This window comes from Thunnus albacares, chromosome 8 (assembly GCF_914725855.1).
Source record: "Thunnus albacares chromosome 8, fThuAlb1.1, whole genome shotgun sequence".
Taxonomy (NCBI): domain Eukaryota; kingdom Metazoa; phylum Chordata; class Actinopteri; order Scombriformes; family Scombridae; genus Thunnus; species Thunnus albacares.
Genome location: NC_058113.1, coordinates 14403582 through 14418804, shown reverse-complemented (window position 1 = coordinate 14418804; position 15223 = coordinate 14403582). Strand labels below are relative to the sequence as shown.

Genomic DNA, 15223 nt, shown 5'->3' with positions numbered 1-15223 from the left:
TTAATGTTAAAGTCACATTTGGCTCGGCAAGATAAGGAAATTGGACTCGTATTTAAAACACTGATACAGGAGAATCTGAGACTCCCTCACTGTTCAGACTGTGATCATACTGTTACACACAGTGCATACAGTTATATAGTTTTACAACTTTTTTAGTGTAATTAGAAATTTCCTGAGTTTAACTGTTGAACACTCTTTAATGTAAAAGCTGTAACTACCAAAGATGCCTTGACTATGTTAAAACAAATGAATACTTCTGCAATGTCATGACGCTTTTAATTTTACATTTGCACTTAATTTTCAATTTGCAGTGATTTGTCTTCCTTTTGGTATTAGAGTCATTCAGGAAGGCCACTTTCTATAGGCCCTCAATAAAACACACAGAGATGAAGAATTTGGCCAAGTGTGTCAGAAAAAATACACAGTACTGTAAGGCAGTGTGTTGTGGATCAAGTTCAGTTCTATGATAAAGTGATATCAAACTGTAAATTCAAGGTACTGTGATACTCTGATCATACTTTTACTTTTTTGCTTGGTTCCAAACAATCAGTAACTTTGAGTGTATTGAAATCATCTCAGATGTGTTGTTGCTAAAGGTTGTTATAGGTTCAAGTATCTGGTTTTCACTGATGTTTGGCTTTTAACATCCAAAATACAAACAGGATTGAAAATTGAAATTAATTAAAAGTGTTCAAGTGGATGACAGTGTGTATGCAGAATTTTAAAAAATCATTCACAGTTGGATATCCAACACATTTGTCTATAAGACTTTCTGGAGTGGTAGACCTTTGTATCAACTGTAAGCTCCTGGGTTGGGGTCTGATGCTCACATCAAATACTAGATTATCATCTGATAAATCCTTCTTCCTATTTCAGAGCAGTTGATGTTTCAGGAATTTGGAAAAGTCCTCACTGTCACACGATGTCACAATGTTGTAATCAATGTATCTAAATAAATCATAACAGACTTTACACATTCATAAAGTTTACATTTATTTAAATAATTATATTTTATGCTTTTCTGACACTTTTTTCAACAATGCAATGAGGGAATGCACAACTGCATGTAAGGTTATTATCACATTAATTTGGTTATCTGTTTACGGTTCCAATGCTGCAACTTGCATAAACTTACTGCTCTAAAGCCAGTGATGACAGAGTAATACTCTGTGCCCACATGTTTAATCCACACTATATACACAAGGACATCAATCAAACATCCGATATGATCCCAACGTAAAATGTAACAGGACACCCAGAAAAACACATTGCACAGTGGTCTTCAGACATTTAAATGCAGCCTTCATAGAGAATTCAGGAGGTCCAGGTTGGTAAAACAATCATCTTTAAAGCTGCAGAGTCTGTAGGAGGTCTGTGGCATTTTACAGAGTAGAGGTACAACATCATCTGAGTCCAGACTTGGCGTCTGATGCTTTCAGACTTCTCTTCCAAACTGGAGGGATCTGTATTGCAAACAGGAGAAATGACACTTAAGAACTGATTTTTAACAACTCATTCCACTGGTATTAGCAAACATAATTAAGTTTAGCAATTTACATCAGCAATTTGGGGTGAGATGCACATGTAGAGATTGAAAATTGTAATATATTTCAAATATATGTTTTGGGGCATTTTTTGCCTTTATTGGACAATTGATGGTAGATAAATGGATAAGAAACAAGGGAAGAGAAAGTGTCATGACATGCAAAGCAGGTCCCCAACTGGAATTGAAGTAGGGACATTGCAGACATTATGTGGCGTGTGCTGTAACCATTCGACTACTAAGGCACTCCAAGATTGAAGACTTTTATGCATCATATGACGTGCCATAGCGACATATTCTACACATGGAACTGTACAGGAATACACTATTATATAAAGCATCTAATGAAAAACAAAAAATGGTGAGAGGTCAGTGTGTATTTGTGTGTGTGTGTGTGTGTGCATTACTAGTGGGGGTACTGAAGGCTCTAGATGTCGCCCAAGAAATGACAGCAGTCGTCTCCATATCAGCCCGCTGCCCAAGAACATGAAGCCTGTTATCAGCCAGAAAATGCGAGCGTCCTGGTAATAAACAGAAACAGGAAAACACATTAACAAATGTGGGTAAAAACATACAAAGGTACAGTATGCACTTATGTGCTCAAAATAAATAGATACACATAAGACAACCAAACATGGGAAAAACATACAGACTCAGAGACAACGCTGCAGATACAAGGAAAGTCTAAAAAAATCAAGATGTATGCAAGCAAGTCTGCACATCCACAAACAAACTGTAATGGCTAAACCCATGTAAACTAAGTTAAAAGTAACAACTTTGAAATTCACCTTATCTACCAACAATTTTATTTGAAATCTATTACTCTTTTATGTAAAATCGAAAAAATAATGATCAATGCCTGATTCCACAGGTTGTACATTTTATCAGACTAACGGTCCAAAACACAAAGACTTACACTAACAGAATATTAAGACAAGCAAGAAAAACCTTGTATCTGCAAAGTTGTAAACTATAAAACTCAAGATGTGATATCATTCTTCAGCAGGAAGGACAGCTGTCTAACCTCTTCAAAGGACGACTCCAAATTCATTCCAAAGGCCACCCCTATCAGACCAAATAAGGAGAGGGAGAAGGTTCCCATCGTCAGCTGCAGACTCAGGCGCATCATCACGTTACGATGGCTACAATAGAACAGACAAGTCATTTAATTTCAACAGGACTTAAAATATGTTTTTCATTGGACAGCTTAACCATCTTCTCTAAATCTTTTGCAGATTCAGAGTGAGTAAGACATGTTTTAAATATATTTTTTTTACAACAAATACAAACATTGTAGGTTCCAATATTATCAAAGCAATTTTAAACTAAATCTGATAAATGGTCAGAAAACATACAGAACATGGCAATTTTTATGAATAGAAATTTTGAACTGTCCAAATGTTCTACAACCAATGCAACTGTGTTAATTTAATATAACTGAATGTTCAATTTAAAATGACAGCTCTTCTTAGGCTGAATAATCAGGTTGTTGTGAATTTGTCCGTATCCAAATAATGTGTTTGTGTGCGTGTACCTGTCCAGATTGATAAAGATGACACTCTCAGAGTCGTCTATCAGTCCTTTGAGCTCTCTGGCCTTGTTCCCCAGCTCCTCAGCCTGTATGAAGCAGTTGCAGTATGAACACTCAGAACACAGTCAACAGCTCACTGACTGTGCATTATATGTAGAAGACTTTTAACACTGTGCTTCAGTGATTTTGATACTAAACAAACAAAACTAGAGGGGCAAGTTGACAGTTTCAACAGCACAATACATGTGCAAGTAAGTACCAGACTATTCAGTTGGTTGCAATCTGCAACCTCACCACTAGATGCCACTAAATCCTACACACTGCACCTTTAAAGCTGATCTCTGGGATTTTTAGAAAAGTAGCATTACCTGCATATAGCAATTCTCCAATAACAGTTCCATCTCTTCAGCGTGGTCGATACCCAAACTGCTCTCCTCACTAGAAAGACGGACAGACATATTTACATGCACATAAAAATATGAATGCTTCGTTTGCAACGTTTTTTCTATTTTGCCTACGAGTTGACATCAGATCGTTGCGGATCCCTGCATGGTTTTTCCATGTGTTATATGCGTTGCCCACTCTCACTTTGCGGATTGGATTTCAGCTTGAATATGTATGGATGTATTTGAGAAGTGGACATTTCGAGTAAAGAATGAGAAAAAGTAGTGAAATCCTACTACTATAGTTTGTTTCATAGTTTGTTTATGTGGCCTCCTGAGTGGTGGGAAGTCTGCCATGACGTAGCTTCCAGAAGATAACCAATCAGAACAGAGTGGGCCCATTGGGAGGGGGGCCTTAAAGAGACAGGAGCTAAAATGGCCTGTTGCAGACAGAGGCTGAACTGAGGGGCTGCATAAAGGACAAGTATAAGATAAATATGGAGGTTTTTGATCTGTAAATATTGCAAAGATGTTCCAGTAGCACCATGTATTAAAAATGTAGAAATGTGCATAATATGTCCCTTTTAGTTTTATTTTTAGTCGATTTCGATAACATATAGAAACTTCCCAATTCACACAGAATAAGGCATCATAACTCTTAACACAACTTTTTTTTGTCCCTGTTGAAGAAAGGCACATAATCTGTTCATGTAGTATGACAGATCTGGACCACTTACTACTACAGCTTCACAACAGATCTGCTGGTATAATTGTTCTCACTCAATTCCGGAAACAGCCCAGTCATCAACTCCTTCTCGTCCTTATCTGACCGCGTGGCCTAATGGATAAGGCGTCTGACTTCGGATCAGAAGATTGAGGGTTCGAGTCCCTTCGTGGTCGCACTTTAACACATTTCTTCTATTGTGTCGAAAGTTTGTCTGAGACCCTGTTTACTCCTGGCATTAACTTGCGTCTTGGGTGATCCGATCACAAGTGGACAGTTCTAAGCACGTGTGGTATTAACATGCATCTCCATATGCGTATTGAGTGAGCACTTGTGATCGGATATCACTGCCCCGCTCTATTTGCAAATAAACGCGTATATCATTTCCGTTTGCAAAGACCAGATTCGTTCGTTTTAACCGGCTGTGTTCAACTTGTTTGATAATAGAATAAAAAAACCAAACGAAAATAAAATGCACGTCCTATTGATTTGCTCTAGCGCCGCGTCGGAAAAAAAAAAACATATATAAGAAATATAGAATTATATGCAGCGATCTCCCTACATCTGCGTCTCTCCATTGAGAGACACTGTGCGCATTTACGCAGGAGGCACAGTAGCGTAACTTCATTGATTATTTATATCTCCGACACGCCGACAGGATCGGTCAGGATCTAATATTAATTAATGTTCTGCTTTCGACACATCGAAAAGTCCAGGTTCATACTGTTTCGAGTAGAGCAGCAAAAATAAAAACTGTAGTTATCAACTTGACAAGACAGGAAATTATCCAGCAACGTTTAACTTCTGAAATATTTTTTTTAGACAGACAAGCGAAAAACTGAAAACGGGTTAGGGGAACGGGGAAAACAGGAGAGAACGGGAGGTGGATTACATTGCATAGCCTATATAACAAATGAAACATAAATATTTTTTATTTGGTATATACACAATGCTCTATGGTCATTTACCTATTTACCTAAAAGAAGGGTTACCATTTCCATACTTTTCTTTTTCCTTTCTATTTGCAGGATCTGTGGGACCCCAAACAATTAGGAGGAATCAAAGTCAATCTCAACAAAACAAGAGTTAGGTTAACCTGAATCCAGTTGTATCCCTGTATCCTAACCCCAACCAGTCGTTTCTGAGATTTGATTTAAATTTGAATGGAAACCTCTACCACTTATCTCTGCAATGCCTAACCCTTCCCCCAACCAATGGAGACAAAAGAACAGAAAACCACAACAAAGGAAAAGGAGACACTATTTAAAGGGGACACGGACTTCGACACCTTGGGGATCATATATTATACTGTAACCACTGACTGGGACTTTAAATGAGCATTCGAGAGAACTGCTTTTGGTATTCATGTATGTATATGTGAGTGCATGTGTAACATACAAAACTCTTGGGTCTGTCCACTTGGTAAGACAGAGTTCTTCAATGATCTCGTCCTCATCCAAAATCTTCAGCAAGGAATCCTTAAAAACTTTAATGTCCGTCTCCAACTCTGATAAACTGTCAGAGGGACAAGAGACAAGAGGAAGACTAAGAGAGACAGGCAAAACAAAATGTTTGAACATGTAAATGTCCAGAGGTGTAACAGTGTGTGGAAAATTAATTAATTAAATTTAACTTCATAGTTATTAGATCCGAGGATGACAAACCATGTTGAAGAACAGCTAAGTTGATGGAAAAAGATAACCATGGAGATGTTATCCTGACAAATGTTATGGTTGAGGAGAAAACATACATGAAAACAGTAACAATCAGTGAATTGAGCTTTGAGGTATGCCACATATGATTACTGTCATATTATAATATTAATTATCAAAGATGAGAAACAATTTTTAATGACTGGTACAATGAAAACTAGTCGAGTCTCAGAGATATTGACCCAGTTGCTAAAATACATGATTTACAAGTGGATAACAGTCCTGATGCCAACTACCCTCATTCATAAAAGCTTTTCTAACAAACTCATTCCCACTATATATCATTGTATAATATGGTTGTGTGTGTTACCTCTTGCTGTTCTGCAGCAGTATATGTAGTTTACTTCTATCAGCAGAAAGGATTTTAGGATCCACTAGAGATTCCAATATGTCCAATATTACTGGTTCAACTTCATTCAGCTTGGCTTGTAGAGTGTTTACCTATTGACACACATATACGTAAACAGATGCTTTACCATGTCTTGATCACATCTCTGACAGGCTGGTTTTACGTGGGTTAGAACATGAGCATGCGTAAATAAACATATACACAGTGTTTTTTCTAATCTGTTTCACCTTGTGCTGCAGTATGGCCTCCAGTGCTCTAAACTCAAAGGGCAGCGAGTGTGTCTGCGATGTCAGCTGTGGGGGAAGCTCCAGGACTAACCAACGCTCTAATCCCAGACCACGGAAATCCAACACCAAAAGGCACTGGGTGGTCACAATGGCTTTCAAAGACTGCGGAGAGATGGAGGGATGAGTAGGGAGAGAAGCTGCTTTACAAAACACTGAAACATGTAGTCAGATTTATATACATCTTCATTCAAGTTTTCAGGCCATTTGTCAAAAACTGCATGTGTGATGGAGGGTGGAGAACCTGTGTAAAAGTGACTCGAAGTATGAAATTACCTTAATTTCTTTAGCAGTTGATGCATTGCTTTTATAAATAGGTTAATTTGCCTGACATCGCATGTGTTAATGTGAATGTGTCAGTGTGGCTGTGCATGTCCGGTTGCTTTTGAAAGACTGCAGGCACAACAGTTGACTCTGATCTGTAAATATTTGAGGTGACAGACCTCATCAATGAAAAAGTCTGGTTGCGAAATGGAGAAAGCTGTTTCGCTAGAAGTACACTGCTATGTTTATTTTCTAAACCAAGAGCTCAATATTCAAAATAGCTGCACCAATCAGGAGCTTGTCGGCATGTCACAGTCTGTAGAGGTAGATTGCCTCAAGCAGCAGCTACAACACAGGAAGCTTTCAGTACCTCAGGTAATGTAGCAGCGCTGTACTGTATTTGTGTTTGACTTGTTTTAGTTTATTTGGCATATTATTTATGGCAGAACCAGAGAGACATGAAGCTGTTATACACAAACTATACAAGTACTTTAACGGGAATATTAACGGTTAATGGTTGTCGTTTCCCCCCCAATTTCAGAGAGAAACATAACTCCCATAGCTTTTATACTTCAGAAAATAGATATTAGTATATTCTATTGTATAATTTCTAGCTTTCTAGATCTTTTTTCTAATATTTCTCTATGTCTCTATATTGGAAAAATGGTGGAAATAAGTCCAGGATTTAATCAGTCTATCCCTAATAAAGTGTGATATGTTGTATGTTAGATATATCAGAATGTTGTCATTGTGCCTGTTTATCATATTGAAGTGTATTTCTTTTTTTAAATTAAAACTGATAATTGACTAAGTTGCTAATTGTTAATGCTTTACTGTAACTGCAGGATGGCTGTGAAGCTGCTCTGTCTCTGCCTGCTGCTGGCTTTATTGTTTCCCAGCTGGGCTAAAAAACAAACATGTCTCACATCTGCCTCCAACTGCAATGAGTGCATCCAGTCTGGCCCGGAGTGCGCTTGGTGCACTGCCCCTCATACTAACACTCCCTGTCATACTTTGAGAGGGCTGCAGAGAGCAGGCTGTCCTAAAAGTCACATATACAACCCTCAGGGCAGGGTGCAAGTTGTCAGGAATGACAGCAGGTAAGTGTCCTAGTTTAAAGATCTCTCTTTTCTTCTTCTTCTCAAACCTTTACTGGGATTTGCTTGAAATTGTACAAGACTACAGTCACCTCCAAGATATTCTTTTTCTTTCCAATCATTATTGAACATCTGCAGCACCGAGCCAGCAGACGCCCAGGCTCTGCTCCTCCAGCCCCAGGAGTTGTCCCTCCGTTTCAGGCCAGGTGTGAGCCAGTCTTTCCCTCTAACTATCACTATGCCTACAGACCAGCCAATCACAGAGATGACCATGGACACCAGCCCTGTGCCCGCAGGACTCAATATCACATTTGGCAGCATCATGAAAGGAAACCCCCTGGTCATACAGGTCAGAAAAGACTGGAAGAAACATTAGGAACAATTTCCTCATATAGAGAGTAGATTATTTCTTGTCATTTGTACTTATAAACTACAAATAATATTCATAATAATAAATCCTTGTTGCTCAAGGTGAAGGTGGAGGCTGCCCAGTGTCCCAGTGAGAGTGATGACTCAAACCAGAACAGGACTGGGCCCTGGTCTGTCCACGTCACACCCAAAGGCTTTTCACAAAGTGTGAAGTTAGAGATATCTTTGGAGTGTGAGTACGACTGCACAACTTGGCTAGAGTGAACATACAGTCAAACATATTAGTATTACAGTAGCCCCAAAATTTGGAAATGTTTGATCTTACTTTATAGTGTCACAAATGCCTAACTCAAAATATGTATCAAACATTGAGATGTTCTTTTTAAACGTATTTTCCTCAGGTCAGTGTGACTGCATGAGAAACTGTGAGGAAAACAGCCCTGCCTGCTTTGGCCGTGGGACTCTGGTGTGTGGCCAGTGTGATTACACTACACAACACTGCCGGGGGGAACTTGATTCTTTTTCGTCACCAGATGATGACCGCTGTCGCTCAGGCCCGAACGCCCCGGTATGCAGCGGTAAAGGGAAGTGCGTGGAGGACTTCTGTGAATGTGACAAGCGGGTAAACCCAAAAGAAAGATACAGCGGACAATACTGCGAGTGCAGCAACTTTGACTGTCCGTACCACAACAACAGGTATAATATGTGAAGATTAGTAAGCATCACTTGGAGCTCTATCTCCATTACAAAGTCTTCAATATCTACGTCTTGTTACTTTTAATTATACTCAATTACAGAGATGGATTTATATTAAAACGATTACAATTTTTATCTAACAGAATATGTGGAGGCCACGGGAGCTGTGAGTGTGGACAGTGCATTTGTGATGACGACTGGACACATGATGACTGCAGCTGCTCCATGGAAACTGCTTCCTGTATGGCAACAAACCAGCAGCTGTGTAACGGGAGAGGGATGTGTCAGTGCGGAAAATGTCGGTGTGAACCGCCATACACAGGCCCCACCTGCGAGTTCTGCCCCTCTTGTGTGGGTGTATGTCATCTGCACGCAGAGTGCGTGGAGTGTCTGGCGTTTGGGACAGGAGCGAAGAAGAGCAGGTAAGAACTGGTTGCTTTTAATACAGAGTGCTGTGATCATAGGAAATAACACTAGAGACTGATGCGATCTGCAGATAAAATAAGTGAAATGATTCATTCTGAAGTTCTTTTGACAACATGCTCACGGACATCATTTACCTCCCAACTCTTTACATTACATACATGTACTTTCTTGCAAAACCCACTATAAATGTATCGTACTATAATATATATAATGTTAATGTGTAGAATATTAGCACTACAAGAAATTAAAAATACAGAAACACATTGAATTGTAGAATCTATTTAGTTTTATTAAGTAGAATTTATCTATTTACTTAATGTTTATTTGTCAAAAGACACATACTGTACTTAGCATGAACCAATGCTAATGTTTTAAGCTATTTTTTTTTCCAATACCTATCCCTTGAATTCTGAAATAATAAAGCACAGACCATTTGTCAGAATAGAAGAGGAAAAAAAGGAAAAACCTACTTTAGATTTGGAAATTGCCTCAGTTTGTCAAGTTTGGCAGCAATAACATCTCCTTAATTACCAAAACGTCATTTTGAATCTGTCCTCTTGTCATCAGGTGTGAGACAGAGTGCAGCCATCTCACCGTGACAATGGTGGAGACCAGAGATGATATGCCTGAACCAGGAGAAACAACTGTACACTGTAAAATGATGAGCCGCGAGGACTCCTGCTTTATGAACTACTCCTTCTCCCAAACGCCCTCTGGAGGACAGTCGACTGTGGTGCAGGCTAAGGATTGTTCTCCTGCACTATGGCAGTGATCCACCAGGAGTTTTCTGCTTTGAATTTTTAAGTTCCCTGAACATTTAGTTCAAATGTTTTTATTGTGAATCCTAAAACTGCCTTATTCATTTGAATTATTGTCAGAAATAGGTTAAAAAAACTTACAACCTTGAAAACACTGTGATGATACACTGTTATTAAACTTCAGGCTACATGCGTTTCAAGTTTTCTTTATTTTACTGCTCTACATCATCCTCTTGGTAGCATTGTGTCTCTACAGGCTACTGTAGTCTTGAATCCAACACTGAATGAATGTATCTGATTTAAGATACAACAGTAAGGAATTGTCATTGATCGGCTTAAACTTATGATCACAGAATGTTTCCGAATCAACAGCTGGATCAAAGGTGATTTAGATTTGGTTGAGAGCAGAAATCAATCACTTAGTGTGCTTATATGAGAGAGAGGGAGCATACCTCCATTCGTATAATGATGCAGTTGTTTCGAGCGGTGAGGCTGGTACTGTGCTGAAAGCGAAGGTCTCTGGCCTGAAGACTTAACTCCTGGCAAAGCTCTGTTTTCCTCTTCTCTGTAAGAGAACAAAGAAATAAGAGGAGCAGAGGCAGACGATTATAATATACACTAAAGTGAATATGTTTCTATTTCATATATTTTTGACTCGATATAGGACAAGATACTACAACAAAAGCAGATGTTATATCTACTGCTTTCAGGAAAACAAACATAACAGAGCGAGGCAGCTAACACTGTCACATTTGGATTGTCACATCACAGGTCAACAGCTACAAGTAACACTGTGACAGTGTGTGTCCAACTGTGCAGGGCTAAGATTCAAAAATGTGCTTGGGGAATATACTGAAGGTAATACCTACACTCTGGTGAGAGTTGTCACATCACAGGACAAGAGAAATAACCAATCATCAGTCTCAAAGACAATCCTGATTTTGCTCATTACTACACACAGAGACAACTTAACAGCTCAAATCAAACAAATAAAAGACAGATTATCAATAGGTCTTATCAGTTCTTATCAACAGATTGATAAGATTTATTTTACAGCACTTACCAAATGATGTCACATTTCCCTCCTGGTCAAACTTCATCTGTGAAATAATATTACAAGATTACTTCACACAGGTGTTCACAACTGTTCAATACAGTTTTGCTGTATTTAAATGTATATAATGTATGACAGTACATTGGTAGGTGTTTGAGTTAAATCCAGCTGATAACTTGTAAATGCTGTGAAATCAGAAATCTTTTCATTAACTACATCTTTCTTAGATCTAATATTTTAAAGCAGATTTTGTGATACATTGTCTGTCTAAAAAAAAGATCTCTGTCCCTGCCCAGCCAGGCCTTGGGAGTAGGATGGTCCTGAATATAAAGCACCAATTAGTGGTCACTCGCTAATGAAATGTTTTTGGCCAACTGCCCTCAGAACATCTCTTACCACAACAAACGTTGGGACCACACTGGAAAGAGGAGCTTCTGTCATTCTGTGACGGATTAAGGACACTGTTCAAAAAAAAGACAAAGTTTAGCCACAGGTAAGGATTTCTGTTCACAGGCAAGGCTGAACATGGAAAAGTGTTCAGTTTTAAACACTGCAAAAATGTTCACTCTTAAATATGAATATACTGTGCATTACAATCGTCAGGACCATACCACAGTTACTTTCCAATCCACCATTTTAGAAGTGAAATCACTATGATGTTACAAGGCTAATAACCAGCAACATTTTTTGTGGATTTTCATGAATCTTTGTCGTGCTTTGTGTACTTACTGCCCCATTTCAATGTGCCAAAAGCATTTGGGCAAATCAACATCTGAAGTAGAGTTGCTACAAAAAATGGCAAATTAAATTTTATGTATAAAAAACAATCCAGCAGTGAAATACCAGACACATGTCTAATATGTAAAATTAGATAATTTCTCATTCTGTTTAGCATCTTTGCATTTCAATATATTTCAATCAGGGTTGAGCTTTCATACAGTTTCATTATATGTGCATAACATGAAGAAGTAAGCAACACATGGTTACAGTGGATAAAGACACGTATCACCTATTTATTTAACTTGACTGGAATAATATGTATACTGGAGCCAGACCGAATTTTTAAGGCTAATACTGATATGTGAAAGTTAATAAAGCATGATCATGATACATAATTGATTTGCATCTTTTTACATACATACATTACATCAAGACACATGTTTGGTTATTAAATTATAATAATATTACATATCAGTTGTTGCACAGGTGAGGAATAAACTTTTCAGTGCTCTCTGGTGGACAAACTATGTAATGAAGGAGTTGTTACTAAATTATACCTCCAAACATATTGGCATTTCTGTTCATTTCATTTCTATACATGTGATAAACTGATATGAATTGATAATACTGGCCTGCTGATTTACCAGACAGGCTCTGATGTAGACAGGTATTGAAATATGAAGATTAGAGCTGCAATAATTAGACGATTAATCGATTAGTTGACAACTATTACATTAATCTGCACCTATTTTGATAACCGATAAATCATTTTGATACATTTTTTAAAGAAAAAAATGTCCAAATTCTCCTATTCCAGCTTCTTAAATGTGAATATTTGCTGGTTTCTTTAATCTTCTATGACAGTAAACTGAATGTCTTTTGGTTGTGGATAAAACAAGATATTTGAGGAAGTCATATTGGGATTTGGGAAACATTTTTTCACCATTTTCTGACATTTTATGGACCAAACAGCCAATCGACTTAATAGAGAAATAATCAACAGATTAATTAAGATACAAGACTGTCAAAACTGTAAAATGTAAAAGCAGCAGGACTGTGTTTTTCAAACCACCAGTTCACCTCCTTTTGTACATTACATTCTCCTCAATTTAAATCTGTAAGAGCTCTATATATTTTTAATGTAGATGTCTTTTTGATATTGCTTATAATTACTTCATATTGTGTATATTTTGATTGTTATGCACCACCTTGCACGTGCAAACCTAGTTGGCAGTAAACCTGTTTCTGATCCTGGTAAGTAACCATCTCTCATTCTTACCGGGCAACGTTGCACCTGCTTGCAGCAAGTTCTTCTTCCTCGTCGGAGTAGACTGAGATCTTCTGAGCTGACATCTTGACTCAGGCAGTGTTTGACTGCAGTGTAGTGAGTTTGAAACAACATGACTGTAGCTCCTGCTGTTCAGTCCCAGCTTTCTCTGTCCAAGTGGTACAGTGTACTTCAGAGGGTAGAGCACTGTACGAGCACCGCAAAGGATAAGGGTTCGATACCCATCCACAGTTGAGGAGAAAGGACCAACAGAGCTCAAGTTCCCACTAAATGGCAGATACATCCTTGAGCAGTTCATGCATCCAGACAGCAGCACCCTGTGTAGTTTCATCTTTTCACACAGGTTGTCACTCAGCTTCTGAAGGGCTGATATTCACTACAGGACAGGAAGGCAAGCGTCAGCCTCCATAAGAAATGAAAGGTGACTGTCTAAAATACTTGAGTCATCTCGTTTAGGGTGATTCAATACCCTCCAGTTGTTTGTCAGGGTTGTTTGTAGAGGGGACAGTCCAGATCCACAGGAACAACAGGAATACAGTCGGAGGTAGCAGTTACAATACGAGCAAATATTGATTATAGCCAATAATGCCAGCGTCAGTCGACCACTGTTATCTCACTATCTGTTATGCAGCTCTGTTTGTTATGCTAGTTATCTTAGCTGCTAGTATCAGGGTTAATTATAGTTTATCCATTTAAAGTTAACTGTGACAGTAAACGAAGACACAAGAAAAACAATTCAGTTACCTGCCGGCAACTACAGGCTGTCCTGAATCAGCAAAAAGCTGCGTTGTTTGTTTTAGTTCCGACACACTACTTATTATAGCATGATGGAGAAAAGTAGCATTCATGAGGAGGACAGAGCATGAAGAGCACTGCCCATCATGCACCGCGGTGACGACTGCCGAAGATCGTCTCTAGAAAAGTAAATCACTCGGGCTGCATGTGTTGAGGTTCAGGTTCAGGTTCTTCTTCCTTTTTTATGTTTAATGGCGGCAAAACAGCTTTTAGGCGCATTACCGCCACCTTCTGGATGGGAGTGAGGACCAGAACAGGTATTTTATAATTGCATTAAATTCTCCTATTAAGTCCTGTATTTTCTAAAAAATCTGAAAATAGCCCTGTACTCTACATCACCTGAACTCCATCTGCAACATTTCTCTGAACCTTTGAAGTGTGTATATATATATATATATGTATAATTTAATGCAACCAAACCTCATCCTTGATAAAATATTCTCCCCATTTCTATCTCTATTACTTCCTTTCATTTAATAGAGGAAGAGTGCTGTAATAGTATCAGCCTTCATTTCCTCTCTCCCACCCTTCCTGACATTTCTTTTTCATTTCTAATTTGATTATAGGCCACTTTAAACCTTTAACTACTTTAAATCTCAGCTTTATTATATTTTACTACCATGCTTATTTCTCTTTTTCTTGTTGCCCTTTACTGTTTGTTATTGATGCTCCTTTTGCCAGTTCTTTATATTTTGTTATAGTCCAGTATCAGTTTCAGGATTATTAGCTATTGGTTTCAAATTCTACAATTAATTCCATAATTATTAGGGAATAACAGACTGTGAAATGATACATTGCCATTTTATTTCCCAATATGAAGGTCTTAATGATGTTTCAAAGCCATCACCACGCTGCCAGGAAAACAGGCTGGTTCTGATGAAGAAATACGTGAATCCTTTCTTGATTTTCTTGCCCTAAAAGTAGCCTAGTTATATTTATTAGGAGTCTAAATTACTGCCTAAACCATACCCACACAAAAACACCCAACAAGTGACAAGTGACAAGCTCTGGATGTTGTTTTTCTGCTTAACAATATTTTGTGGCATATGAGTCAATGTGTGGGCCATATGTGCGTGGTTTCAGTTATAATGCGAGATTAGATTCACAAAAAAGGACACAGGATTGATAAAACACAGTGTGGGCGCGTAGATGTTGTCAGCATCAGCATCCCTCCGCTGGATGCAGATTACCGGAAGGATGCTGCGGCAGGGAGGAGGCGTGACGACTAGT

General features: G+C 38.4%; 2 protein-coding genes and 1 non-coding gene across 4 annotated transcripts; 2 read left to right on the top strand and 1 right to left on the bottom strand.

The window, feature by feature from the left end:
- Positions 1-1035: 1035 nt before the first annotated feature.
- On the bottom strand, positions 1036-14133 carry mrs2 (magnesium transporter MRS2). Of its 2 annotated transcripts, XM_044359616.1 has the most exons (13): positions 13943-14133; positions 13190-13564; positions 11587-11651; positions 11200-11236; positions 10589-10701; positions 6470-6631; positions 6204-6334; positions 5580-5696; positions 3443-3512; positions 3078-3160; positions 2568-2685; positions 1951-2064; positions 1036-1463 (listed from the first exon to the last, which is right to left on the bottom strand). In XM_044359616.1, the coding sequence occupies exons 2-13, from the start codon at positions 13527-13529 to the stop codon at positions 1404-1406; spliced, it is 1410 nt and encodes a 469-aa protein (XP_044215551.1). In that variant the 5' UTR covers positions 13530-13564; positions 13943-14133; the 3' UTR covers positions 1036-1403. The 2 variants fall into 2 exon arrangements, with proteins under 2 accessions (XP_044215551.1, XP_044215550.1); XM_044359615.1 differs by having other exon boundaries at positions 13190-14133.
- On the top strand, positions 4285-4357 carry trnar-ucg. Its single transcript has one exon. It is a non-coding gene; the product is annotated as a tRNA-Arg (tRNA).
- On the top strand, positions 6639-10332 carry LOC122987633 (integrin beta-1-like). The gene is made up of 6 exons (XM_044359617.1): positions 6639-7890; positions 8026-8236; positions 8359-8488; positions 8658-8952; positions 9096-9374; positions 9946-10332. The coding sequence occupies exons 1-6, from the start codon at positions 7616-7618 to the stop codon at positions 10148-10150; spliced, it is 1395 nt and encodes a 464-aa protein (XP_044215552.1). The 5' UTR covers positions 6639-7615; the 3' UTR covers positions 10151-10332.
- Positions 14134-15223: the final 1090 nt, after the last annotated feature.

Bases quoted from the DNA above. Each gene is read 5' to 3' on its own strand.
- LOC122987633 (XM_044359617.1), top strand. From the start codon at position 7,616: ATGCTTTACTGTAACTGCAGGATGGCTGTGAAGCTGCTCTGTCTCTGC. The intron at 8,489-8,657 runs GTGAGTACGACT...TATTTTCCTCAG, and splicing joins GTTAGAGATATCTTTGGAGT to GTCAGTGTGACTGCATGAGA. The intron at 9,375-9,945 runs GTAAGAACTGGT...TCTTGTCATCAG, and splicing joins ACAGGAGCGAAGAAGAGCAG to GTGTGAGACAGAGTGCAGCC.
- mrs2 (XM_044359615.1), bottom strand. From the start codon at position 13,529: ATGAAACTACACAGGGTGCTGCTGTCTGGATGCATGAACTGCTCAAGG. The intron at 11,237-11,586 runs GTAAGAGATGTT...ATTATTTCACAG, and splicing joins TGGTCCCAACGTTTGTTGTG to ATGAAGTTTGACCAGGAGGG. The intron at 3,161-3,442 runs GTAATGCTACTT...TGCTTCATACAG, and splicing joins TGGAGAATTGCTATATGCAG to GCTGAGGAGCTGGGGAACAA.